Below are 27,766 nucleotides of genomic sequence, written 5' to 3'. Positions count from 1 at the left end.
CTTAATGTTGAACTGTACTGTATAGGAACCTACATGAATGATTTTAATTGAAAGAATACCCATCATACCTATTACCTTCCCACCACCCCTTGGTCAAAGATGGGAACCTCCTGAAGGCATGGAATTTAAAATTAGAGTGCTAAGATTAGCAGACAATCCATTCCTACTGTATCTCTGTATGAATGTGTTTGTGTGAATGTATGTATAAATGTCTTTTCCCTAATTTTCTTTGGAGGGCTCCCTTAAACATTTCCTTATTGAAGAGTAGAATCGTAAAGGAAACGTATTGTGCCAAACTAAATGTCTGGGATAATTAGGTTATTAGTCTCCCAGAGCATGGTAGTCTCTTGTGGCAAGCAGCAGTCTCGTGAATGGAATGGGGCTTTCCTTTTGATAGCTGGCTCCTTCAGCCTCTCTTTTTTAAGGGAGTGTGAATCATAATGGTTTTCATCTTAATTTCATAGTTCAGAAATGAGGCAGATCCTTAGATTCTGGAGAGCTTTATTTGATGCATTTTTGCACTAATTGGCCCTTAGCTTTATTTTGGTGTACTTCTTTGTTTAAAAAAAAAACCTTAATCTGAAAAGCATAAATGAAAAAAATCATTTTTAAAAACAAAAGGTAAAATTAGGCAATACAGGCTAGGAAAGTTTGAAAAAATACAATAGGAATTCAAAATGGCAGTTTGTGAAGTTTACATCTTATTTTTAAGGATAAAGTAAATCACTTAAGGCAGTTACCACTAATTTTTTTTGTTTTCACTTTTGTTTTAAAAGGATTTGTATTTTGTTTTCACTTTTGTTTTAAAAGGATTTGTATCTCGTGAGTGTATATGCACTCACGCACCTCTTTTACCTCGACTCATCAATGTTTAAAAATACACTGATGTCTTAGAGACATACATGGGGGTTTCTTTATTACAGAACAGAACTTCACCAGGGAGCAAAATTACCTGAAAATGTAACAGGTTTTAAACAGTTCTTAACACAAATTAGGTGCAGTTATTCCCATGTCTGAGTATTTATTAAGAAAGACAAAGTTGGGGGGGGGTGATGTTAAAAAGCATAACTGAGCTTGAGTTACCAGATTTTTTTTACATCTTAAAAGGAATTTGAAACACTGTTCTTAACATTGGACCATCAGGTGGTTCCATTATGTAAATATTTCCAATATTAAAACTGTATATATTTGATCTTGGGGACCCATTCTTTCAGAGTCTTGTTAAATAAATGGCATCATGTTGTAATTGTGCAGTGCATACTAGAAACATAACTTGAAAATATGGGCTGAATTTTTGATGGACTTGATATTTTATGAGTATTAGTAACAAAGGTCAAAAGCCATTTACCTTACTTTGGATTAATCATATATTTGTGGAGAATACTGCCTTTTAGTATTCTATCATTTTTAAGTTCTGGTCTCTGTGGAAAATTGCAGAAAGTTCATTCTCCTTGCCATCCATAAATTCATTTTACTAGCCCTTTCTCAAATTGACACCCCCTAGCCACCCCCAAGCTTTACATGTCGTTTAAGCAGTTTATTATTCCTCTCTGTCTTCTCTTAGCGTTTTACTGCTTCTAAGGCTACATATTAGGTTTTTATTTAGCCAATATTAGCATCAAGGTTTATTCAGGTCAATTCCCCTTGCTTTTGTCTTCTCCAGCTCTTTCCTGTATTTATCTTAGAGGGCCCTTATCTGAAAGTCTTGAGGGCACATACCATATACTGCATCACACCTCCAGTGAGATTTGTGTCGAGATCCCAAATTCCTACATTAACATTTCTGCAGCAGAACAGGAATCATCAGAGCCCTGGGGTTAAAGACCATTTATAATAGCTTCATATCACCTCAAGACCGATTTTGCTACCAAGCTTGAAGTTTTAAGGTTTTCGAGTTTCTTGTTTTTCAGATTTGCATATAAAGAACTGGACATGTATAAACTGGCATATTCTAATGTCTGGGAGAATACACGTAAGAACATTTCCAATAAATTGCTTGAGATTTCTGGGTCGTCTTTGCCGTTTGCCCATAGATTAATTTCACTTTGGAAATCTTAATCTATATTGCCCATTCAAGTTAAAAAGTTACATGAAAGTCTTGGGAATCGTTGCTTTTTTTTTTTCCCCCTTAAGGATTTTATTTATTTGAGAGAGAGCAGGAGCAGGGGGCAGAGCAGAAGGAGAGGGAGAAGCAGACAACCCTGCTGAGCACAGGGCTCTCTCCCAGGACCGTGAGATCAGGACAGGAGCCCAGTTCACCGACTGAGCCACCCAGGAGGCCCTTGAGAATCATTCTTGATCTGGCAGTTAGAAAATAAATATGCTTTTTCCTCATTTGACCTTATAGGTCATTTTAAATATGTACATTTGTTTACAGAAGGAATGATAAGTTGTTTGAAGTTCGGCTCAAACTTGAGTGTGTACCTGTATCACCTGGGGGATCTTGTTAAAATGTAGATTGATTTAGTAGGGCTAGGGTGGGGCCGGAAATTCTGCATTGCTGACCGGCTTCCAGGTGATGCCAGTGCTAACTGATCCAAGGACTGACTACACTTTGATGAGCAGTTGAAGACGTGTACTCAGTACAGGTTTCCTGTGCTATCCCAAAAGTGTCCCTGTGAAACGTTGTGAAAGCCAAAATGGCGTAAAGCAAAGAAGCAATAACCATTCATTTATATGGAAATTTTGTTTGAATATTCCCTCATGGAAAAACAATCTCTCTCAGATTTACCTGATACCTTAGAACACATCTTGCTAACAGATGAACGAAATAAATCGAGATAAAGCACAGATGCTCACAGACCTAGTTCAAAGCCGTGGTGGCTCGATGCTGCGTGCAGTCCCCGGGGAGGCACTTGCTGGCCCCAATCCAGATGCACGGGCTGCTTTTATTGCTGTGCTGTTAAAGGGCTTGCAGCAAAACAAACACTGACTGCTATTTTGATGTATTTCGTCTTTTTTCGTAAAAGTGAAGATCCTCTTCAGATTTCTTTTGGTGTGCAAAACCAGGTGCTACTGTAGGTTTTTCATAAAAGTGGAGTAACTTGGTTTCTGAAAAGCCGGGGGAACCTGTACTAGTATTTTATCCTAACAGACTACAAAAATGCAGCTTAATTTTCTTTTTAAGTAGATTATAAAGAGAAGAACATTTTTTGAGACAAACAGATGCATATTACCTATGTTCATGAACGTGAAGTAGTCTTCCAAAAAAGGTGCCTCAGAACAAGTCTTATTCTAGGCTTTATTCCCAGCCAGTCCCAGAGCATTTGCTCCTTAGAGAACTCTTTTTCCTTATTCTGATTCTTATCCTAGCATTTGTGTACGTAGAAGAGGCGGATGATGATTTTGTGGAGTGCTGTTTCAGGTACTCATCAGGCACGAATGCTAGATGCAGTGGACAAATGGGGAAAGAGCTTAGAGTCAAATTGAACGGAACACTTAGATTTTCTTCTCACATGTGAAGTAAAGAAGTTGTAATATTAATAAATAGTGTGTATATGAAGCTTTTTTACCCTTTTTCTGATGAGCTCTATAAATGTTTCCACTTTTAACCCCAAAACTGCTGAAAGGTTTTATGTCAAAATGGCTACAGATATTTTCAGGCCATATTTCAGCCTTCTTTTAACAATCTGAAATTGGAAAATAGTATTGCTCAGCAAAGATGGTGAAATTGATCTCTGAATGCTCTGGATATAAAGGGTATGAGAAAAGAATCCCAAATAGGCAAAGAAACAGTCTAGGTGTCAGGAAGAAAACTGGGAAATTCATATTATATATATATTTCAAACCCGGGAACTATTAACTATAACATTCACTATAGGCCAAAGTAAGCTTATAATTTTTTGATAAATGGTAGATTTTTTGAAATGTGATTATATTGAATTATTGAAATAATTTATTTGCATGAGTGCTTACATTTTCATCTTTATTTGACAGAATCTTTGCCTTTGATTTTATCACTTGTCTCATATGGAGGCCAAATTAGGAATAGCAATCTAAAATGCCCAGGAATGAAAGATAATTTCTATAAGCAAAAGTAAATAAAAATTCTTTTCAAGCCACATTGTTTTCATTTAATGACACTCCCAAGTATGCCTACTGTGCCACATTCCATAGTAGTTGGGATTTATGACCTAGCGTCTCATGCCCAGAGTGGTAGCTGAATTGTTAACAGGTAGTCCCTCTGTTTTTTTGTGTATAACTTTCATTTAGCCATTGAAGCACACTTAATACGTGGCATTCATGTTAAATGGTAGGTAGAATAATAGCCATAAGATTCCTCTAGTAGCTGATGGTCTAATAGTGGTTGAGAAAGAATAATGAGAGGAATACTAATAGACAAAGTACTATACCAGCTGTCAAACTTCATGAGCTAACTTCACAGTCAAGAGGGAAGGGGCAATAGGAAGATTCTCAGCAGAGGTAGTAATAGTAGAAGGGAACTTAGAGGTCACATTGTCCACCCAAAGCAACACTACTACAGTGTTCTTGACATATGGGTGTCTAGAGGCCTATATCTGGGATTCTAATTCATGGTCTAGATCTGTGCTACCCAAGGTTTTAAGTTTGTTAAATAATTTTGAGACTCAGTTCTTCAATCACGCTAGCATATTTCAAGTGTTTGGAAGTCATGTGACTAAAAAATCTAGTTTCTTGTTAACAATATAGTTCAAGTGCTCCATAGCCATATATAACCAGTGGCTGGCAATACTATATGGGCATTGCAGATTATAGAACATCATTATGATTGGGGCACCTGGCTGGCTCAGTCGGGAGAGCGTGTGACTCTTCATTTCAGCGTTGTAAGGCCTACATTGGGTATAGAGAACTTAAAAATCTTTAAAAAAAAATTATTATGGTTTCAGAAAGCTATTTTGGGCAGGCCTGGTCTAGATGTTGATATCAACCCCAGGGGAGAGGGAAGTGCTTGTTAATAAAATTATCCCACAGGGGGCACCTGGGTGGCTCAGTTGTTAAGCGTCTGCCTTCGGCTCGGGGCATGATCCTGGAGTTCTGGGATCGAGCCCCACGTCAGGCTCCTCCGCTGGGAGCCTGCTTCTTCCTCTCCCACTCCCCCTGCTTGTGTTCCGTCTCTCGCTGGCTGTCTCTCTCTCTCTCTGTCGAATGAATAAATAAAATCTTTAAAAAAATAAATAAATAATAAAATTATCCCACAGGAAGCATTTTTAGCAAGTCTTTGTTGAAGCAAAAATTATTAGGTGTGAATTTAAAAATAGTGCTAAACAACTATTTTTCCTGTTTTTTTTTTTAAATAACAAAAGGAGAAACTAGTGAACACTTTACATTGTAGAATCCAAAAACTGAAGGTTCATTTCTTTTCTGTCAATTAAAAAATACTAGTAAATACAACCTACTGAAGAGACTGGATTCATTGTTACTATAGGTGAAAAAGCTATAAAAGTTTCATTTTTAAGTATCTATTGAGGCACATTTTTTAAAAAGGGGGACCCAAGTTCTCGATTAAGGAGGAAATTAGAATTTAATAAAATATTGACAAACATACACAGAACTGAAGGCTGAAAATACAAGATAACCCTTAATCAGGTCCAAGTCTAAGGAGATAATCCTTGCAAAGAATAAGAATGATGTTAGAGCTGATAAGATAGTGGCCAAGCGCCAAGCTCTGATGACAATGTTTATTCTCATATTTAAATTCTTTATTCCCATAAGAAACAGGGCAGCAACATTGTGTATAAATAAAGGCAGGAGCACCTGGTTGGCTCAGTCCATAGAGCCTGTGACTCGGTCTGGGGGTGGGGGGGTCGTGAGTTCAAGCCCCATGTTGGGCATAGAGTTTACTTAAAAAACGGCAAACTGCTTTTATGTGGGAAGTGTTGAGTTGCATTGCCTTGAAATCAATGGTGTAAGTAACTGGCCTTGGTTCTCTGACCGGGTCTTGACTTCACATACTAGTAGTGACCGGTGACTTCATTAGCCTTAGTCTCTGACAGCCTCTCTCCCCCAAGTGGTTCTAACAAGGTCTGGCACTCTGGGTTTTCCATCTGCTGCATCTTTCACCACTTAGTGTGGTTTTTGCCACCATTTATTTTGTTTTGTTTCTCCATTCCTGCTCCCAAGTTCCAAACACTTTTGGGAAAATATAAATGTACCATTACAGATATGTTGGACCCTCAGTGCTATATTTCTCATTCTTTTACTGAACACCAGCTCCTTTCCACACACATTCCAGCTTTTATTGTTTTTGAAACTCCAGTGCTATATACTAGTTGTGGAAGAAATAACTCACTGGATGAGTAAAAGTCCTTCGATTCCCTCTCTCCCCCAGCAAGTAAGTCTCAAGTTTAACAAAACCTTAACTTTAAAAGTCATTAAGCATATTCTCCAGTTCTAGCTTTCCAGTTTATGATGACATGCATCTTAAACCTTTGCTTTCTATAGTTAATGATAACTTTACCCTATCCAGAAGACCTCCCCCACTGCACTGGCTCTGGTTTCTAACTTGTGGTTTCTTGATCCTTGGTCAAGTATTTCCTTATCTTCATTCTTCAGTCTGGACTAAGTGTTAAAGAACACAAAAACTTAACCTTGGATCCTATCTCCTTTCCACTACGCTATTGAGATTCCACAAAGAGTAGCTTAGAGTTACGTGTGCATTCCAAATGCCTCTAGACTCATGTTTGTGTCACCATTCCACCGATGACCGGTGATGGCCTAAAGGCGACCCTGTGACCTTGTGAGAGCCTCTACCCTATCTCTTAACACCATGGACATTTGCTATTTGATGTCTAGGATATTACTTTTGCCCTGTCCTACTCTGTCTTTCCCAATGTCTTTGCTGGCTCTTCCTCAGCAAATCCTGGGTATTTGTATTTCTTTTAATTAAGAAAACTAAAAAAAAATTTTTTTTAAAGATTTATTTATGGGGCGCCTGGGTGGCTCAATTGGTTAAGCGATGACTCATGATTTTGGCTCAGGTCATGATCTCAAGGTCCTGAGATAAATCCCTGCTTTGGACTCTGCGCTCCAGTTTGTGCTTGAGAATCCCTCTGTTTCAACCCCCCTCTCAAAAATAAATAAATAAAATCTTTAAAAAAAAAAGATTTATTTAATCTCTACACCCAACGTGGGGCTCAGACTCATGACCTAGAGATAAAGAGTTGAGTGCTCTGCAGATGCCCCAAAGGTGTTTGTATTTCTAAGAAGATGAAGAAATAGCAAAAACTGGTGGAAAAGTTATCTGTAGTCCAGTTACTTAATACTTAAAGTCACTGGTTGCTTTTTTATCACTTTTTTTTTATCACCTTTTTGTTTAGTTTTTGTGGGAATGTGTTTTGACAGTTGTATTTATACATATGCATAAATTTATGTCTTTTTGACTTACCAGAATAAGAATGTTACAACCTTCATAAACAATTTTAATGACATTGTGTGAAGTGGATGAATGATAATTGTAGGATATTTAGCTTTCCAGTTTTTGCTGTAAATACTTTGTGAACATCTTTGCACAAATATTTTATATTGAGATTGTGTCTAAAAATAGTTCATTAGCATTTTAAGACTTTCTACTCCTATTACCAGATTGCATTCAAAGAGATTGAACCAGGGGTGCCTGGGTGGCTCAGTCGATTAAGCATCTGCCTTCGGCTCAGGTCATGACCCCAGAGTCCTGGAATTGAGTCCTGCATTAGCTTCTCTGCTCAGCAGGGAGCCTGCTTCTCCCTCTGCCTCTGCTTCTCTCTCTCATGAATAAATAAAATCTTAAAGAAAAAGAAAGAGACTTAACCAGTTCACAAATAGATGGGGTTTAGCTATGCTTGTTTGACGAATGTATTGAACTTTTATGTGCTAGGCACTGTTCTCAGCACTTGTAACATAGAAGTGAATAGGAAAAAACTCTTACCCTTGTGAAATTTAAGGAGGGAAGGGGAAATGAGAACTTTAAAGAATATCTTTGGGGCGGGGTGTCAACATTTTAATTCACCCAACATATCTTTATCCTGTTAATGGAAAAAACTGATGTTCTAAATATGAAGTGTATAAAACCTATTTAAATCTGTTCATGTATTGGGTGGGGATAGGAGGGAAGGATTGGGAACTGATGTTGCAGGAATATGAAGGGCTATCTTGGGGGAGGAATTTAAAAGAAACATCATTTTAAAACGTATCAATTTAAAAGAAACATATCATCATGGCCAGATGCCATGCATCATTGATTTCATTGTCAGTTTTCTGTTACCTGTGAATTTGAGCATTTCTCTATTCTTCCTCTTTGGTTTTACATGATTTTATTGTTTACTTTTAGCTTTCAGATGAGTGTGCTATGCTACTTAAGAAATTAGTTGCTGGTACTGTCTTAACCGCAATTTGGACGGAAAGCTGGCAGATGAGGAAATTAAGTGATCGTTGAGCAATTCATTGTGTACCAGGTACTCTGGTTTTGGGATTTCAAAAATAAGACACATTTTATGCTCACTGGAAGCGTATCATGTAAGACTCGATCTTAAACTTGGAGCGTAAGAATCCCGGGCTTCGTTTAAAATGCAGTTTCTCAGGTTCCCGCCCCCCACCAGAAGTTTTGATTCATTGGGTAGGGTGTGCAGGCCACAAGTATTTACAATTTTAATTAATACTCATGACTGTCGTGCAGCTGATTCGTATTGAGAAACACTACAAATAGGTACTAATGGACGTTAGATTTAAGATGTCATCACTTGTAGGCGGAAGAAGCACACGCTGGGTCCGGTTAACGTAGAAACTTTGGTCCTCAGCTAAACAGCAGTCTCAAATCCCAGGCGGTCTCAGACTAGGTCCCGGGGCCGCCTGGAGCGCAGCGTTTGCCCCTCAATCCGCGCGCGCCACCGGAAGCTCCACCCTCTTCCCCTAGGTCCCGCCCCCTACGTCTGTGGGTCCCGCCCTTGCCTTTACAGGTCCCGCCCCTCCCCCGGCCGACCGCCAACGACGCCAGAGCCGGAAATGACGACATCAGCGAAGCCTTTTGGGCGGGGCCTGGGCCGGGCAGCTCTAGAGGCCGCGATTTCACATCGGAAACAAAACAGCGGCTGCTGGGGAAGGAGCCTCCCCTGCGAGCGGCCGGTGACGGCGGCAAGGGAAGAGTAGGTACGTGATGGGGAGTTCGGGGAGAGGGGAAGGCGCTCCTCACCCGGTGCGGACACGGACGGTCGCGGGCAGGGCCCGGCCCTTTGTCGCCGCCCGGGCCGCGCAGCCGGTGTCCTCGAGGATGAGGAGTGGGGCGCGGCCGGGCGGAGACCGAGGAACCCCGTGTGGGGAACGAGGAGGGGCGGCCCGTTTCTCCGGCTCCGGGCGCAGCGCGCGGTCAGGCTTTTAAAGAACGATTCCCCTCCGGAGCCTAGGTCCGGAAGTGCTGGTTTCCCGTAGACGTTTCAGGTCGCAGGTGCAGTGGGCCGGGATTGACCGTCTTGTGTGGAGTGGAGCAGGAGAAAGAGGAAGCGCCTTGCCCTGGGTCTGGTTGAGCAACTGGTGAAACTCCGCGCCTCTTGCCCTGAGTGTGTCCTTGTCTGGGGAAGTGAGTGGCACTCAGGGCTAAGTTCCTTATGTCTCACGTTCGAGGCGGAAAACAGGGTCTGATGCTTTTGCCTTGGTTGGGACTGTCGCGAGGCATGATGTTCATGCTTTGCATGTGTCTTAGATATTTGCGTTTTCTTCCCGCTCAGGTTCTTTTCAAATAAATGATCTGCTTCTATTGTAGGGAGCTAATTTAATAATAATTTTAAAAGCATTGCTTACCTGCTTTGGACAAGATGAATGTAGTATTCGAGGTTTACTCTGGGAAATAAGAATAGGATGCAAAAAACTGTGGCATATATAATGAATATATGACAGAGCACATCGTAAAGCTTGTAACAGTCTCTGAAGTTTGAGGCAGGTAGAGATCACATCTGGTTAGGGAATCTTGTTATTTGAGTTATCTTTTACAGTGGAAAGGTTTTCACCCCTGGAGTTGAAGTGAGTAGGGCATCATAATCAGAGGGTGTATTACAAACAGGGGCCCTCTGGATCGCAAGGGTCCAGTGACTGACTCTGAGCATTAAAATAACTGTTGTGAAGGGAAATAAAACAGACAAGTAGATTGGAGCTAGTTGCATTTGACTAATTTCAGTCACCTGCAAAAGCCTATTTCAGTTCTCCTTAATTCATTTGCAGAGTTAAACCAACTTAAGGCTCCCCCCACCGCCATCTAACAAACCCTTAACAGTGAGAAAAGGCATATTTATTGAGTGCATGGATTCTTTCCTGCCCCCTCCCTCCCAGTAGATAATAGAAGTGGCATCTATCATCTGGTTTTCCATTCTTCTGCTCCTGGTCCTTGGGTAGACAGTTCCCACAGTTCTGGGTATACTTTCTTCTGAAAGGATGTGATTTATTGCTGAATTTTATTTTATTTTATTTATTTATTTTTAAAAGATTTTATTTATTTATTCGACAGAGATAGAGACAGCCAGCGAGAGAGGGAACACAAGCAGGGGGAGTGGGAGAGGAAGAAGCAGGCCCATAGCGGAGGAGCCCGATGCGGGGCTTGATCCCACAACGCCAGGATCACGCCCTGAGCCGAAGGCAGACGCCCAACCGCTGTGCCACCCAAGCGCCCCTATTGCTGAATTTTAAATTAATGGCTCCAACTAGTCCTAGACTGCTGCAATGATTTCCATTTGGGGGAACCAGAGGATTGAAGTTGATCTCTGAGAACCACCTTAGCAGGAAAATAACAGCATTTGTCTGTTACCATAGCTTGTGTGGTCTTCTTCCTCTCTCAGATCCAGGTTCTCTCTGCTCCTGCTTTCCCACTAATATTGCAGATTATAGGGGAGACTTTTTTATGATATATTCTGAAAAACCTTTCAAAGAACTCTAATACTGCCTCTCCTTCATGTGATAGATGTTAGGCAGATTTGGAAGGTGTCTTAAGAGTGGCACTGTTGTGGTCAGAATTTATAGGCGCATTAATCTGATAGTGGAGGCTTAGAATGGATGAGAGAATTGAGTTGACTTTTGTGTAATTCAGGTGAGATATAATGAGAGTTTTATCTCTGGTGATGACAAAGGCTTAGAAAGGAGAAAAAAACGGGGTGCCTGGGTGGCTTATTTGGTTAAGTGTCTGCCTTTGGCTCAGGTCATGATCCCAGGGTCCTGGGACCGAGCCCTGCAACGGGCTCCCTGCTTAGTGGGGAATCTGCTTGTCCCTTTTCCTAAGTCCCCCCCCCCACTCATGCTCTCTCTCTCCCCCACAAATAAATTTTAAAAATCTAAAAAAAAAGGGGGGGGAAACCATGAATAGGACATGGCAGCTAATTGAAAAGCAGGGAATAAAGTGTAGAGTCGGCTAGAAGGCTTTAAGTTTGAAGAACGGGAAAGATAATTGCAGAAATAAGGAAGTTAGGAGCAAAGAACTAGTCTAGAGAGGAAGATGAGGAAGTGGTTTGGAAGTACCACTTTCGAAGTGCCTGCAGGTGAAGATGTCTCATGGACAGACCTGGAACTGTCAATATGAGAGGCATTTAAATAGACTTACTAGTTGATGTTGGAACAGTGGAGGAGATGCCTGAGGAAAAGAAGGGGACAAAGAGGCCCAGGCAGACCACTTAAAATGAAGGAGTGGAAGAAAGGTGAGAGGGACCAGCCAAGGAGAATGAGTGATGGGAGGAGAACCTCCACAGTGCAGTGTCCTGAAGGCTAAGGAAGGAAGGGAAGCGCTGGGAAGGAAAAGGCTGTCAGGGATTTTTAGTATCTGGGCTGGTATAGCTGAAAGAGCTGAAGATTTAGAGCAGCAATGTCTGATAGAAACTGTGGGAGTGGGACGCCTGGGTGGCTCAGTCGGTTAAGCGTCTGCCTTGGGCCCAGGTCATGATCCTTAGGGTCCTGGGATCAAGTCCCGAGTCCAGCTCCTTGCTTAGTGGGGCGCTTGCCTGCCACTCCCTCTGCTTGTGCACCTTGGCAAGCTCGCGCACGTGCGCTCTCTCTCTCTCATAAATAAATAAATCTTAAAAAACAAAAACCAACTGTGTAAGCTACAAATGTTAATTTAAAACTTTTTAGGGGGTGGGGGAATGGGATAGACTGGTGATGGGTAGTAAGGAGGACACATATTGCATGGTGCACTGGGTGTTATATGCAACTAATGAATCATCGAACCTTGCATCAGAAACCAGGGATGTACTGTATGGTGACTAACATAATGTAATAAAAAAACATTAATAAATAAATAAAACTTTTTAGTAAACAAGTTTATAGGAAATAGATAAAATTAATTTGAATAATATAATTTATGTAACCCAATACATCTAAAATTTTTTAAAACAACTTATTTATTTATTTATTTGAGAGAGTGAGAGCGCATGGGCAAGGGGAGGAGCAGAGGGAGAGTTGCCAAGTTTGGAGCCCAGTTTCAGGGCTCGATGGCGATCCTGAGATCGTGACAGCTGAAACCAGGAGTCCAGAGCTCAACTGACTGAGCCACCCAGGCGCCCTACATCTAAAATATTTTTTTTTACATTTTTTTGAAGATTTTATTTATTTATTTGAGAGAGAGAGAGAGCACAGAGGGAGAGTGAGAGAGCACAGAGGGAGAGTGAGAGGGAGAAGCAGACTCCCTGCTGAGCTGGGAGCTCCATGTAAGGCTCCATCCCAGGACCCTGGGATCATGACTTGAGCTGAAGGCACACGCTTAACTGACTGAGCCACCCAGGCGCCCCCATCTGAAATATTTTTATTTCAACATATTATTAATATAAATATGTACTTGTCTGACTTCTCCTCTAGATAATAAGCTTCTTAAGTAAACAAGTATTATTGGCTAGTAGCATCCCCAGCACCTATCACAATGTCTGGTTCTGTAGAAGAAACCCGATAAGTGTTGGTTGGTTAAAGGGTATTAATGTTTGGTTTTCATAATGCCTTGTACAGTTCCTTAAATTGATCTAAAGCAAATGAGAGAACGCAAGCATTGCTGAACATAACCAGTGATTTATAAATTAATTAGATGTGAGTGGTCATGTTTTCATTAAAGATTTGTTGTATTCAATCCATTTCCACAGCGAATTTGAGACAAACTGGAAGTGATCATACCTTTCATGTAGACTTATTGAAAGTAAAGGTTTCTTGGGGAAAGATTCTTTATAATTACTACAAATATTGATAATACAGAACCATAGTCCCATATCTATAATTATGAAATCCAAAAGCCCCTGGAAAAACTGAAAGGCTTTTTGTAATTCATTTGACAGAAAAATCTAATCTGAACCTATTAATGTAATTTAACACTACTTATATGTTTCACTATATACTTATTAATGTTTTTGATTTTGTGGTTCTATCTAAGACCTTGAGAGGGCATTTTAAAACATATAGTATTTGCATCATATTACCTTAATAGAATCTGAGAAAAATATGAATTCTCAACAAACTTAGTCCTAAGGGTTTCAGATAAAGGATTCTGGATTTGTAAGTCTTTCTTCATTTTTGTTTCATCTTCTGAGCCCACGTAAACATTATTATTTAAAAACAATTACAATAGCTCTATGTAACAGATCTCCCCAAAACCCAGTGCCTTAGAGCATTTGTTCTGACTCAAGGCTTTGCTTCAAGGTATAGGACTATGGATCAGCTAGGGCAGTTTTGTTTTGCTTGTTTTATTCTGGGGCCCAGGCGAGAGGGGCAGTAACTACCCATGGTAAGCTCTTCTCAAGGCAACAGCAGAAGTAAAAGAAGATTAAGTCTAACTCGGAAGCACAGTTCAGGTATCTGCTTGTGCTACATCTGCTAAGACCCCTTTGACCAAAGCAAGTCAGATGATTGTGCCAAGAAGCATGGGGTGGCTAGTAGACTGCACCCACCTTGAAGCCAAAGCAAGTCTCAGAACCAAGCCCAACATCACTGGAGTGGATGAGTATTTTTCTCCCTCAAGGATGCCTGGGGAGGGAGTGAATATTTGCTGAATAATAATCTAATCTATCACAGATGGCTTACAGAAGTAGAGTGGGATGGAAGGAAGAAAAAAATCACCAAATAGATGTATCACTATCCTTGCTCTTTTTAGAGTCTACCACCTTCACAAAGCCTCTTGTAGGCCTCGGGAAATTATTTGCTCCCCAGTCTCTCAAAATTCAGAGTCTTTCCAGCATATATTCCTGAAGTTTTAAGTTAATTTCAAGTTATTTTTATTTAATTATGAATGCAGTTTGGAGATTGGGTACATTTATTATTGGATGCGAGCTTTTGAAAACTCAAATAGAGGCTTTCCCAGCCCATCCATACAGTCAGAACTTAGGTTGCCTGTCCAGGAAGAAGCTGTCAGAGTAACACTGAGGCTGATTAAATATTTTTATGGAAAAAAAATAAATCACAAGCTCGTTTGGTGCTTAAAAACTTCTTAGCATCACAATACAAAGATACTTAAAAACATTTTTGGTGGTTTTCTTTTTTCTTTCTTTCTTTCCTTCTTTTTTTTTTTTAAGATTTTTATTTGTTTGTCAGAGAGCAAGCGAGCTCGAGCAGGGGGAGTGTCAGGCAGAGGGAGAAGTAGGCTCCCTGCTGAGTAAGGAGCCCCATGCAGGACTCAATCCCAGGATCCCGGGATTATGATCTGAGCTGAAGACAGAGGCCCAATCAACTGAGCCACCCAAGTGTCCCTCTTTTTCTTTCTTTCTCTCTTCTTCTTTCTTTTCTTTCTTTTTCTTTCTCCTTTCCTTTCTTTAATACATTCCACTGTTTAAAAAAAAGATTTATTTATTTATTTATTTTAGTGAGAGAGAGAGAGAGAGAGAGAGAGAGCAAGCATGTGGGGGCAGTGGAGGGAGAGGGAGAGAGAATCTCCAGGCTGACTCCTGGTTGAGTGGGGGAACCAGCCCCAGGGCTCCATCGCAGGACCCTGAGATCATGACCTGAGCCAAAATCAAGAGTTGGCCACTCAACCCATTGACCCACTCAGGTGCCTCCCCATCTTTTTTCTTTTTTACTTTTGATGGTTTTCTAAGTGAAGAAGAAACTAGTCAAGTGGCTACAGTCATTAAAGCACCAACTCTTTGTGCTGGAGAAGATCACAATAAAAAGTCTCATGAAGCCATTTGTTTTTGTGGAATACAAATTTTCTTTACATTTATCTCTGACAGTGAAGAAAGAAAATGGTATCTGTAATTAAGTAACCATGTTGTAAGATTTTGAGGATTAGTTGTTACCTTGGGATGGCGTGTACATTTCTGTTGGTGCTTCCTTAAATGGGATTTTTAATAAATTTGTTTTGCGATTCTAAGGTTTACTTCTTTGATACTTTTTGAAGTGCTGATGGATAGGTTTTTCTGTTAGATAGACTTACCTTTAGCACATCTAAGTTTTGAGATTACTTGTATCCTCCTGGAGTTTTTTTAGTTTCTTTGTGTATAATAGAAATTGTAGTTGCCCATCGGAGAAGGATTTCTCTTTCCTTTTATCTGATTGAGCAAGTGGTCTTGAGAAAAAGGAAATGGATGGCCGTGAATTCAAGTGCTGTCAGTCTCAGAAAACCTTTAGCAGGTGGCCAGAGAGAGAAAACAGCAAAATCTACTTCTGTTCCTCCTCCCTTTGCAATCCAGGTCACAAGATCCTCACTTCCCAACAGCTATCTTTTTTGTTCTCGGGGCAAAAATGCTAAGAATGTTATAAAATCAACTAGTGTCCTTTGCCACGCCGCCTGGACAGATGGCCTTCTGGCCTCCTTCACGCGGTCATCAATTGTTTTCAGCTGTTACTGGACCAGAATCAAATCAGGCTCTGCCTGTGCCTTTCTTTGTACCAACAATGTTTGTTTGTTCACCAGGCCTGACTGAAGACCTAGCCCCTGTTGCTTGCCTCTGCTTCCTACTGAGCTCCATGTAAAGAGCAGCTCTTCCCTCCCTGGGTCACCCTGTAGCATTATGATCTTCAAAGCATCAGTGGAAGCATGAGCTCTCTCTCATTGAACTGGAAAAGACCTGGGCTGGGCATCAGAGCACCTGGGTTCTGGAACTGGTGTTATTTGCCTCATAATCAAGCACTGCCAAATTCTTTCGCCTTTCCTGACCCTTAGTTTTCACATGTAAATACAGGATGTGCCTTTGAAAATGCTATCAGGATATGCTAAAGTGACTACCGCATTATTGATGTTTCTTACAAGATTTGTCTGAGAAAGCTCCAGGATGATAACCAGTTGGTGTGGTTTCTTGTAATAGCTGAACAGATCCTGTAAGCATAAGGCCTAGTAATGGAAACTACTTAAATTAAAATGACCAGATTCTCATTAAATACTCATAAATACTAGGTGGGTAGTCTGGGTGGCTCAGTCAGTTCAGTGTCTACCTTCAGCTCAGGTCATGATGTCAGGGTCCCAGGATCGAGCCCTGAGCCCCGCATGGGTTCCCTGCTCAGTGGGGAGTCTGCTTCTCCCTCTCAGTCTGCCTGCCACTCCCCCTGCTTGTGCTCTCTCTCTCTGTCAAATAAATAAAATCTTAAAAATAAATAAATAAATACTAGGACTATATATTTGACACTTCAGTTTTTAATTTATAGTTAGATCAGTCATTGAAGTTTAAGATCTCGTTTACTCCTTTTTCAAAGATATTTACTTCTAAGCAGCAGTTTTAATAAAAAAAAAATCAGCGCTCTCTCTGTCTGTATATATGTACTTTTTTTTCCCCCTCCCAACTCAATATAGCTTAATGCTCACTGTAAACTCCTAAAGAGCAGGGATGGAGTTTTACACAGAGACAACATAGTGTACTATGTGAGCCTTTACTTTGCTCTTTTGCTTACTGCATGTGACCTTGGGCAAGTTAGTAAGCTTCTGTGTGCCACATTGTTTTCATATGTAAAGTGGGTGAAGTGAATAAAATTAGGTAAATCCTCTCAGTGTCTGTCTCTGAGTTTTGAAATAAACAGACATCCAGTAAACTCCTACTTAGTAAATGGGCAGTTACTTTTCTTCTGTTTTATCTGTAAATGTAATATACTGTATTTACTTTTTTTTTCCTTTATTTTTTATTTTTGCCTGCCTGGCCCTTTCTTGCTCTTCGCCTGTTTCATTTGGCTAACACTATCTTATTTGTTATTTTGTTTCTGAGGGATCATATGAGAATATTAATGACAGATTTCTAAGGGCTTTTCTGTAATAGAGGTGTACTTCAAATGATATGGTATCATCCTGAGGGCAGCCAGTAGAGAGAACCAACTGCAACTTTTTCTGTTTGCCATCCTGTGGCATTTCTGGGTTAGCTGAGGTAGTAAGTACTGGACTAAATGTTTTTATGGGAAAGAAGGAATAATATTTGCTCTGTTTGCTGGTCATTAATACTAAATTAATGTTGGGGTGCCTGGGTGGCTCAGTCGTTAAGCGTCTGCCTTTGGCTGGGATGGAGCCCCCCCATCAGGCTCCTCCACTTGTGATCCCGGCGTTTTGGGATCCAGCCCTGCATCAGGCTCCTCTACTGGGAGCCTGCTTCTTCCTCTCCCACTCCCCCTGCTTGTGTTCCCTCTCTCGATGGCTGTCTCTCTCTGTCAAGTAAATAAATAAAATCTTAAAAAAAAAAATACTACATTAATGTCAAAATTTTCAGCTAGTCAACTTTTAAGAATCTTAGAAGCAGGGGCGCCTGGGTAGCGCAGTCGTTAAAGCGTCTGCCTTCGGCTCAGGGCGTGATCCCGGCGTTATGGGATCGAGCCCCACATCGGGCTCCTCCGCTATGAGCCTGCTTCTTCCTTTCCCACTCCCCCTGCTGTGTTCCCTCTCTCGCTGGCTGTCTCTGTCAAATAAATAAATAAATAAATAAAAATCTTAAAAAAAAAAAAAAGAATCTTAGAAGCATACATCAGAACATTTACTCTGAATACTTATTATACTTAGAAAATATATTTGTTCTATTGGCATTCCACCTCTCTTTTGGGTAAGTTAATGTACGTGCTGCCGAGTCTCAATTTTATTCATTTTAAAAGTTAGGACCAGGGACGCCTGGGTGGCTCAGTAGGTTAAGCATCTGCCTTCAGTTCAGGTCATGATCCCAAGGTCCTGGGATCCCACATGGGGTTCCTTGCTTAGCAGGGAGCCTGCTTCTCCCTCTGCCTGCCTCTCCCCCTGCTTGTGCTCAGTCTTTCTCTCTGACAAATACATAAATAAAATCTTAAAAAAAAAAAAAAAGTTAGGACCAGTAGTATGAATAACCATAAATACAGGTTTATGTCCACAAAAATCTCTGAATTTAATTGAATTTAGCAATGTGCACATATTATGGGGGTGCAGCTTAGTGCATCTGCACAGATGAAATCCCTGTGTAACTAGCACCCAGATAAGAAAGAAAACATTACCAATACCCCCAAAGCTTCCCATGTGCCCCCTTTGAACAAATAACCCCCATAAAAGTAATTGTCTCTCTTTGTATTTTTAATTCACTTTATTTTTAAAACAAACATATTAATTATGTCTTTTTTAGTTAGTATTAATTTGCAATCCCTTGATCCATGTCAGTTAACCATGGGCTGAAGCTGGAAGGGAAGAGAAAAGTTGGCATGGCATATAAAACTATGTAGGTTAGAAGGGAAGCATACCTTGATTAAAAATTTGTCATGGTTTAAATGATCTAGATATAGGTAATTAAGAGTTAACTTGAATTCAATACTAGAGAAAAAATTACTTTCCTTGTGTTTTTTTTTTTTTACCTGCTTTCTGTGTTTTTGATGAAAAATCACTAGAATATAAAAAGTATAGTATTCAGGGGATCGAGGATCCTGAAGTTGAAAGTGAAAATGAAACAGGACTTTGACAAAATCCTTCCATGTGAGTGTGTACATGGTAATGTTTTAGTCACTATGTGTGAATGAGAATACTGCTTAGATATATGAACAGATTTCTTTCCATCTGTATTTCTGAAGACTTTCTATGAAGAGGGAAATTGAGTGGAACTAGAGGGTATTATGCTAAGCGAAATAAGTCACAGAAAGACAAATACCATATGATTTCACTCATGTGGAATTTAAGAACCAAAACAGATGAACATAGGGAAAGGGAAGAAAAGATAAAATAAGATGAAAATTGAGAGGGAGGCAAACCATAAAAGACGCTGAACTCTCAGAAACAAAAGGCTGCTGGAGGGGAGGTGGTAGGTGGGGGGAAGGGGTAATTGGGTGATGAGCATTAAGGAGGGCACTTGATGTAATGAGTACTAGGTGTTATAAGCAACTGATGAATCACTAAATTCTACCTCTGAAACAAATTAAAAAAAAAAAAAGAAAAGCAAAGTTGAAATCATAAAGAATTGGCTGGTGGAAGTTAAGGCAGACAGCAAATGGGAATGTGTGTTGTATCCCCCCCTTCCCCGCCCACCTCCACCCCACCAGGAGAGTGAACTCTGAGAGACCAAATGATGGTATAAATAAGCCTGTGCCAGGATGCAACGGAGAGACCTAAGGCTGGAAGTTAGGAGTCAGTGATTTTTGTCCTGGTCTGCCAAATCGTGTGATTTTAAGCAAGTCAGTGAACTTAGGTCCTCTTCTGCTTTTGTAAAATAGGTATGTTACCTGTTTACCTTGGCTTGGGGCATTGTGGTAAGGATAAAATGAGATGACAGAATTTTACCAAATTAAAAGCACTAGACAATTTTATGGAGATAGGTTAGGTTGGATTAGCATAGAAAAAGGAATGTTGATGAAAACATTCTTTAATATCATTTAGCTCCCTTTGCTTTAAATCTGAAATCATTAGATATTTTTGTGATTGAAAATATTTGGTTTTGTAAGTAGATCTACTCATTACCAAAGAGATATCTTGAGCTAACAAAAGTTTGTCATTTGAGGTTGATGGCAGATTAATACATTTCTGGTTTACAAATTACAAATACAAAAATATTCTAAGTACTTGATTGGTGTGAATAGATTTACTCTGGGTGACCTGGTTAAAATCCTGTTTCAGACCTGATCCGGAATCCCGCAAGTGACAGCAGCCTGCAAAGTCCTTAGAAAGAAAGCTTGGCCTGCAGAAGAACACATGAAAGAAAGGTTTGTTTTTGCTGAATGTAATTTACAAAAGTGTTTAAAACTGAAAGTATAATTGTAATGCACAAAGGATTGTTTTCTTTTTCCCTTTTCAGAACCCCAAGAGGCTTTGTTTTCTGTGAAAAAGTATTTCTATACGGTTGCTCCAATGACAGAGTTACCTGCCCCTTTGTCCTACTTCCAGAATGCACAGATGTCCGAGGACAACCACCTGAGCAATACTGTACGTAGCCAGGTACAGTGTCAACCTCTGAAACTCTCCTTTACAGACTATAGATTCAGTGACTACCTTCCCTCATCTCCAAGAGAGGCCGAGGGGGCTGAGCAGGCTATCTCTACTTTTCCGAGTTTACCTATTTGTTTTCAACTCATGGCAAAGCATTGTACCGTTTAGAGCCGGGGACACAAGGTTGTGTGAGACGTGGGTGTTGATATAGTTCTTCCCTGCCTCAGATATCGCCTCCTCCGTTAAAGCCTTCTCCAACTTCCCCAGCTATTTATTATTTTACCTGTCTTACTCTTACTCTTCCTTGGGTACATTTTATTTACTTCTATTTTTTCAGTACCTATCATGGTTCCTGCCAGTGCCCAGTAAATGCTCAGTGACAGAATGCACAGTGATGAGCGCAAGGCTAAGTGTAGAAATCCTAAGAGAGTTCAAGGGACAGAATCAAGAAAGGGCTGTAACCAGTGGCATGGGACCCAGACATCAAATCTGCCTGCAACTGATAGCTAATCTTCACAGATTGAATGTAGACCCCACAGATGGCCTGTGAGATGGCTGGGAAATGGGTAGTATTTTTAGAGGTGAGCCAGAATGGGGGAAAACACAAGCTGTGGAAGCTGCGAGGGGTCTGGTTGGGTGGGATGGGGTCAGACTTTCCTTTATGAGAACCAGAGGGCAGAACCAGTGGTGGAAGGAAACAGGTTCTGGGTCAATAAAAAAAGAGTTGTTTCACAATTTACTGTTCATCTGAAAGGGTGTGGTGTAGTGTTATCTTGTCACTAAAAGCAGTCACAAAGGCTGGAAGACTACCAACCAAATCTACAAAGGGTTAGTCTGTGGAATGAGCAATGAGCTAGAGCACCAGGTAGGTGGCCTGGAAGTTCCCTTCACACTAATATTTAGAATTCCAGTTAAGAGTTAAAATGTGAGGAGGAGGCTTCACAAAGTAGACTTTGATGGATGGGTAAGATTAGAATAGAGCAAACTGGGATGTCATCACCGATAGAAGAAATAACACTAGTGGAGGGAGAATTTTCCTAAAATATAAATAGGCAGGGAGGCTGTATCCAGAGATATGTCATCAGAGGCAGATCACACTGTACTGCCAGAACATTTTTAATCAAGTGAAATCAGGATAAAATGATTATGGGGGAAGTCCTGAAAGGGAACACAAGCTGTAAAGGGTGGTATGTATCCTGAGGGGTGTGTGGGGAAAGGGAGAGGAGTGGAGCTGTTGCCTTGTTGGTACTTGGTGGATAATGGGTATTACAAAGACTGATTTTTGTGGCAACGCGTTTGCAACAGCTACTTGATTTGCTCCTTTTTGCTATTTTCTAGGAATAGCTTTTTAAAACATTAGGATGACACCAGATTATGAAGTTCTTTGGTAGTTTGAATACTCCAGACTTTGTAATCATTTTAAACTGTTACTTAAGAGAAGGGAGAGGGAAAGTGGGGACAGCCCCAACTTAGTCTCTGGGTACCCCTTCCTTAACTAGAGCAACTCCTATTTTATCTTTTTACATGTTGATACTCTGTGGATACGTTTGAACAAAAGATTCCACAACTAACACATTTTGAAAAAAGCATAGGTATATGTCACCTGTCTCTCCCAAACCTCCCAAAGGTGTCTCATCTCAGAATAAAATCTGGCTGAGGTCTTATTTTAGCCTTCCCCACCTGTGCCCCCGTCTCTGTCTTATCTCTCAGCACTCACTGCTTCCTCAGTTCTGTCTCTGGGTCCTGGATTATTCTCCCAATCTTCTCAGATGTCTCCCTTCACTTGATTAATTTAGGTCACCTCCTGAGTCACCTTATCAGTGAGGCTTTGCCTTTCTCAACTCCCTTTCCCTTCCCTGACACCCCTTTTATCCTGCCTCTGCTGTCCTCGTGCATAGCATTTATCTGGTATTTCTAGCGTGCTGTCTGCTGACTTGTTGTTGTATTTACCTGCCTCCTTCTGCCGTGAGCCTGAATGCCCAGCTCCAAGAGCACTGCTTGGCACATAGTGAGCTCTCCATTGTTAATGCAGTATTACTCGTATCCTTCTTATATCCTTCACACTCGGGTTTTGTGAGGCTTTCATGGTATTTTTTTGGTCTGCCTTTTTTTTTTTTTTTTTTTAACACCTTAGTGACTGGCAAATTGAAATAAAGGGTTCTCTAGAGGAGGTACAACTGACACAGGATTTTTATTGATAATTACATGTACTTACATAATTTTAGTAAGTCTTAGTGCTAATGTTCTCAGTGGTACATTCCAGATCTCTTAGGGCACCACTGCCCGGAAAATCATGTCTGATTTATTTAATTTTAATCCTGCAGTTTGATAATGTGATATCAGATAAGTTTATCTTTTATTTATCTTCTCAAAAATATCTTCTACAGGGGCGCTTGGGTGGCTCAGTCAGTTAAACGTCTGCCTTTGACTCAGGTCACGATCCTAGGGTCTTGGGATAGAGCCCTGAGTCGGGCTCCCTACTCAGCGGGGAGTCTGCTTCTCCTTCTCCCTCTGCCCCTCCCTACCCCCATTTGTGTTGTCTCTCAAACGCTCTGCTCTCTCTCTCAAATAAATTAAAAAAAAATATTTTCTACAATTTAAAAGATTTTCTGTATACATTCTCATACTTTCCAGTTACTATGGGGTAGGTATTATTCCTGTTTTATTTTAAGATTTATTTATTTATGGGGCGCCTGGGTGGCTTAGTTGGTTAAGCATCTGCCTTCGGCTCAGGTCATGATCCCAGGGTCCTGGGATCGAGCCCTGCATCAGGCTCCCTGCTCAGTGGAGAGTCTGCTTCTCCTTCTGCCTTTTCTCCGGCTTGTGCGTGCTCTCACGCGCACGCGCTCTCTCTCTCGCTTATTCTCTATCTCTCAAACAAATAAAATCTTAAAAAAAAAAAAAAAGATTTATTTGAGGGGATGTGGAGAGAGAGCAGGGGGCAGGGCAGAGAAAGAAAGAGAGAATCCTCAAGCAGGCTAGCCGCTGAGCCTGAGCGCGGAGCCCGAGGCATGGCTCAGTCCCAGGACCCTGCGATCGTGACCTGAGCTGAAATCAAGAATCAGACGCTTAACCGACTGAGCCATCCAGGCACCCCTATTCCCCTTTTATAGTTTAAATGCTTGTCCAGGATCACATACAAAATTAAATGACAGACCTGAAACATAAAACTGTACTTTCTAATTTCAAACTTTTCCAGTGTTCTCTCTGTTCTTCCAACTGTCTTACCCCAGAAAAATGTTAGAATACTGAAAGGAGGTATTGTATGGAAAAAATTCTGGGAAAAGAAAATACTAAGCGTATATTCATTTTGCACCAGTGTACTTTAAAAAGAAACCCAAAGAAAAAGGAAAAGAATCTCATTGTTAAGTTTTATAGCTATAAAGAAGCCATTGTGTATATGCTTCTGTTGGTTATGAAAAAATGGGGGTAAGTCCAAATTTAAATTGAATGTAGATGACTGTTTTCGTGGATTAATTGAAAGCCACTCTTTTATTTCTCCTCTTGGATCCTAGATTTGTCAAATACAAGCACATGAAGGCAAGCCTCTGCAGGCATAAAAAATCCTTATCAGGCATATTTCTTCTTTATTTACCCAGTGGCTAGTTAAGGAGTCAAGGAAATTGAGAGATGTGGAAAGTTTCAGTCTTTCCACACTGCTCAGGGAGGAAACTAGCATACTGAATGTCTTCAGTGTGTTGGAGTCTCTGCAAGGTACTGTCACAAACATTAGTTTTAGGGCCTTACATTTTGGGGACTTCACCATAAGTGAGCAGAATTTTCTTCAGCCTTCCCGTCCTTTGAATTAAAGTGCTATCAAGGTGCTTCTGTATATGAATATATCCTCTAGAGTATACAGATAGGCTGTTTTACTTTAAATGTTACAAAAAAGAAATGAGCATTCACTTAACAATATTTTTGAAACTGGAAAGAGTAACTTTCCTACAGAATTTATTCAAATATCAGTGTGAAGAAGTGGACTTTCTATTCCTTTCTTCTACTGAGTATCTTCCTCCAAGGTCAGGAGCATCCCTAGTCTTGAACTCCTTTTATGAGGCAATCCTTTGAGTTTGGGAAAGACATAGGAGGATAACCAGATAACTGTTCAAGAACACTGGTGAATTGGCATTTAGGGGTTATGGCTGAGTGATGTATAAATAGGTCCCTCAAAGGAAAGAACTAACTTTGATCCAGTTGTAATTTGAAACGGCTATGTGTAAGTTGGTCTAATTCACTAATGTCTTAGTGCCTCATTTTTCCCGTCTGTAAAATTAAGATGATTTACTACATAAATTCTTTCTCAGCAGTTTTGTTGTGACCAGGAGTTAGGGTTGCCAACTGTCCTGGTATGCCTGAGACCGAGAGGTCCCTGGAACACAAGACTTTCAGTTTTAAAACTGGGACAGTCCTGAGAAAATAGAATCAAGTTGATTACCCTATCAGAAGTATAATGAAATCGTTTTGGATCTGATTAACCCAGTCTAACTCAATTAGATGATTTTGTTGTGTAACTTCAAGTATTATTGAAGTGATATATTGTTAGTGTTCAAGTAGATAAAACATTTGTTTCTTTCCAGAAGTGAAACGTTGCCCATAACTTCATTCTTCCATCCTTAGCAGGTACATGATAGGTTGCGTTAGCCCAGAAACGATCTTTTCTTTTTGTAGGCTCTTATGAGTAATCTCATTCACAGTAAATGGAGCTGAAGTTGAATGAGATTAGTTAAAGGGAGTTGAAGTTGAATGAGATTAGTTAGAGAGCTGAAAAGTGTTTTTTAACCCAAATATGTATTTCTCAAATTTTTGTAATGAAATATTTTAAGCATATACAGGAAGTATGGCAAATAATGTAATAAGCACTCATGTACGTACCACCCAACTTAATTAAACTTTAACATCTTATTTGCTGTGTATGCTTTGTTATTTTTGAAGAATATTTTCACTAAGCTTTTTCTGTTTCTGTTATATATTGATCCTACAGAAACAAAATCCTAACCAAACCAAACCAAATTTTGCAGTAAGTTGGACAGATGGTCTAGTTATATAACAAAAAGAAATTACAGATAAAATTGAAGCACCTCTCCCACATTCCCTTTCTTTTCCAGAATAGTAGTTACTATCCTGAATTTAGTGTTTATCATATTTACTATATTTATGAACATAAATGATATTTAATATATCACTTTGCATGTTTTGAAAGTGTGTATGAGGTATGTGTTTGTTGTAAAAGTATATGTGTTTGTATGAAAGTCGTAGAAGAAAATTACCACATTTTTGAAATGTACAGGTACATGGTACAGAAGAAACATGTTTTTGGAATTGATATATTGATAGATGCACATAGCTCTAGTTTTTTCATTTTCTCTTTATTTTGTGAATATATAAAAATCTGTATTTTTGTTTATAAATATTTAGTCGTTTCCAGTTTTTCCACGATAACCAGTCGTGTTGCAATGACATTCTAATTCATTAATCCTGCATGTGTGTGAGTTTCTCAATGATAATTGCTGTGATTGGGTATATGGATCTTAAACTATATTAGATATTGCCAGTATGCTTTCCAAAGTGGTTGTGTATCAAGAGCATATAGCAGTTTTCATTTCTTTACATCCTGGCCAGTTCTTGGCATTGTCTGACTTAGTATGTATTAGTTGGATGGGTTTGAAATGAGCCCTCATGTTATTTTAATTGTTTTCCCTAATTTCTAATAAGGTGGAACTTTTTTCCTTGTGCTTATTGGCCATTTGCATTTCCTTTTCTGTGAATTGCCTGTTTATGTTCTTTGCCCATTTTTCAATTGTCTTTTTTTTGGTTGTCTTTTTCTTATTGATTTTGTTGAAATGTATATTTTGGTGGGGAGGAGGGGTGCTAATTTCACATTGGCTATATGCTTTTGAAATATTTTCTCCAATCTGTAGCTTTAGTTTGTTTATGGTGAATAGATGAAAAGTTTTAAGTTGGTGAATTATTCTTTCCTTTTAAAAGTGAAATTTATTTGTATTTTTTCAATTAGAAGTAGTTGAAGAGGGGTGCCTGGGTGGCTCAGTTGATTAAGCATCTGCTTTAGGCTTAGGTCATGATCCTGGGGTCCTGGGATCAAGCCCCACATCGGGTTTCCCACTGAATGGGAGCCTGCTTCTCCCTCTTCCTGCCACTCGCCCTGCTTGTGTGCACTTGCTCTCTCTCTCAAATAAAATTAAATAAAGTAGCTTAAGAAAAATATGCAGTATAGATTATCAGCCCTGAATATGATAAAAGCTTTTCTATCTTTTATAAAGGAAGACAACTAAACTAGTCTAGAGGACACTGTAGTGTAGTCTAGCTAATGTTCAGCTGTTCTATTCATTGTCTTATATCTGTATCAGAAAAATAAAACAAGGAGAATATGGGTGATATTGGTGATTTTTCCCTTTTATCTTTTCCAGATGTTCTCTAATATAGTTATCTCATAATTTTAAAAAGAAAACTTTCTATTTTTAAATTTTCATTATTTTTTTAAAGATTTATCTACTTATTTTAGAGCGAGTGAGGGGGCTGGAAAGACAGAGGAGTCTTTTTTTTTAAGATTTATTTATTTATTTTAGAGAGAGAAACAGCTTTATGGGAGGAGGAGTAGAGGGAGAGCGAGAACTTAAGCTGACTCCCTGCTGAGTGCAGAGCCCAGCCCGCCATAGGGCTTGATCCCGCAACCCTGAGATCAGGACCTGAGCCAAAACCAAGAGTTGGATGCTTAACCAACTGTGCCACCCAAGTGCCCCCTAAAAGAAAACTATTTTTAAAAGAAATGTTTTGAATGTGAAGAAAGGTTGGAGAAAGGACTATAGGCTTTTGGGGGAATATCAGTGGAAAGGGGTGAAGCATTCAAGGTTCTCCATGATGAGTGATTAAGAATAAGTGGGAGAATTAGAGCAATTTATGTTAAAAGAAACCAAAAAAGCATGATAGCTTAGGGTCTTTGAAAGGGGCTGCATTGATCATTGGAGTTTTATATTATGTCCTCGAGGTATATTTGTCATTCTCCAGTTTAAAAGACTGAAATGTTTACAATGCATTTAAAAAAATTTTCATCAACAATAATAAAAGTTTTTGGACTTAACCTTTAAGCTTTGATTATCTACAAAACTAACCCATATAAAACATCTTAATTCCTACTGATAACAGATGAGAGGAGTTGCATTGTTCTCACCTTTTCACTTTTTAGAAATTTTTACTATTTCATGCTTGTTGACCCCATCTAGGTTGTAAAATCCCTAAAGGCAGAACCTTGTTATGTTTCTGAGCTGCCTTTGGAGTTTGTTTTTTTTTTTTTTTTAAGATTTTTTTTATTTATTTATGTGACAGAGAGACAGCCAGCGAGAGAGGGAACACAGCAGGGGAGTGAGAGAGGAAGAAGCAGGCTCCCAGCGGAGGAGCCCGATGTGGGACTCGATCCCGGAACACCGGGATCACGCCCTGAGCCGAAGGCAGACGCTTTAACGACTGCGCTACCCAGGCGCCCCCTGCCTTTGGAGTTTATTGATCACCCAGTATCTT

General features: G+C 40.0%; 1 protein-coding gene across 2 annotated transcripts in view; it reads left to right on the top strand.

The window, feature by feature from the left end:
• The first annotated feature begins 8,944 nt into the window (after positions 1-8,944).
• Positions 8,945-27,766, top strand: part of PSEN1 (presenilin 1) — a 72,401-nt gene continuing 53,579 nt past the window's right edge. Inside the window, exons 1-3 of one of the 2 annotated variants that reach the window (XM_040641687.1) lie at positions 8,945-9,099; positions 19,925-20,010; positions 20,103-20,230. In XM_040641687.1, the coding sequence (XP_040497621.1) occupies positions 20,156-20,230 (75 nt within the window). In that variant the 5' untranslated portion in view covers positions 8,945-9,099; positions 19,925-20,010; positions 20,103-20,155. Of the gene's footprint in view, positions 9,100-19,924; positions 20,011-20,102; positions 20,243-27,766 lie in introns of both variants that reach the window. The other variant, XM_008700032.2, reaches the window with a different exon arrangement.

The sequence above is a fragment of the Ursus maritimus genome, unplaced genomic scaffold, assembly GCF_017311325.1.
Source record: "Ursus maritimus isolate PB19 unplaced genomic scaffold, ASM1731132v1 scaffold_25, whole genome shotgun sequence".
NCBI classification, from domain to species: domain Eukaryota; kingdom Metazoa; phylum Chordata; class Mammalia; order Carnivora; family Ursidae; genus Ursus; species Ursus maritimus.
This window is presented reverse-complemented; position numbering and strand designations above follow the sequence as displayed.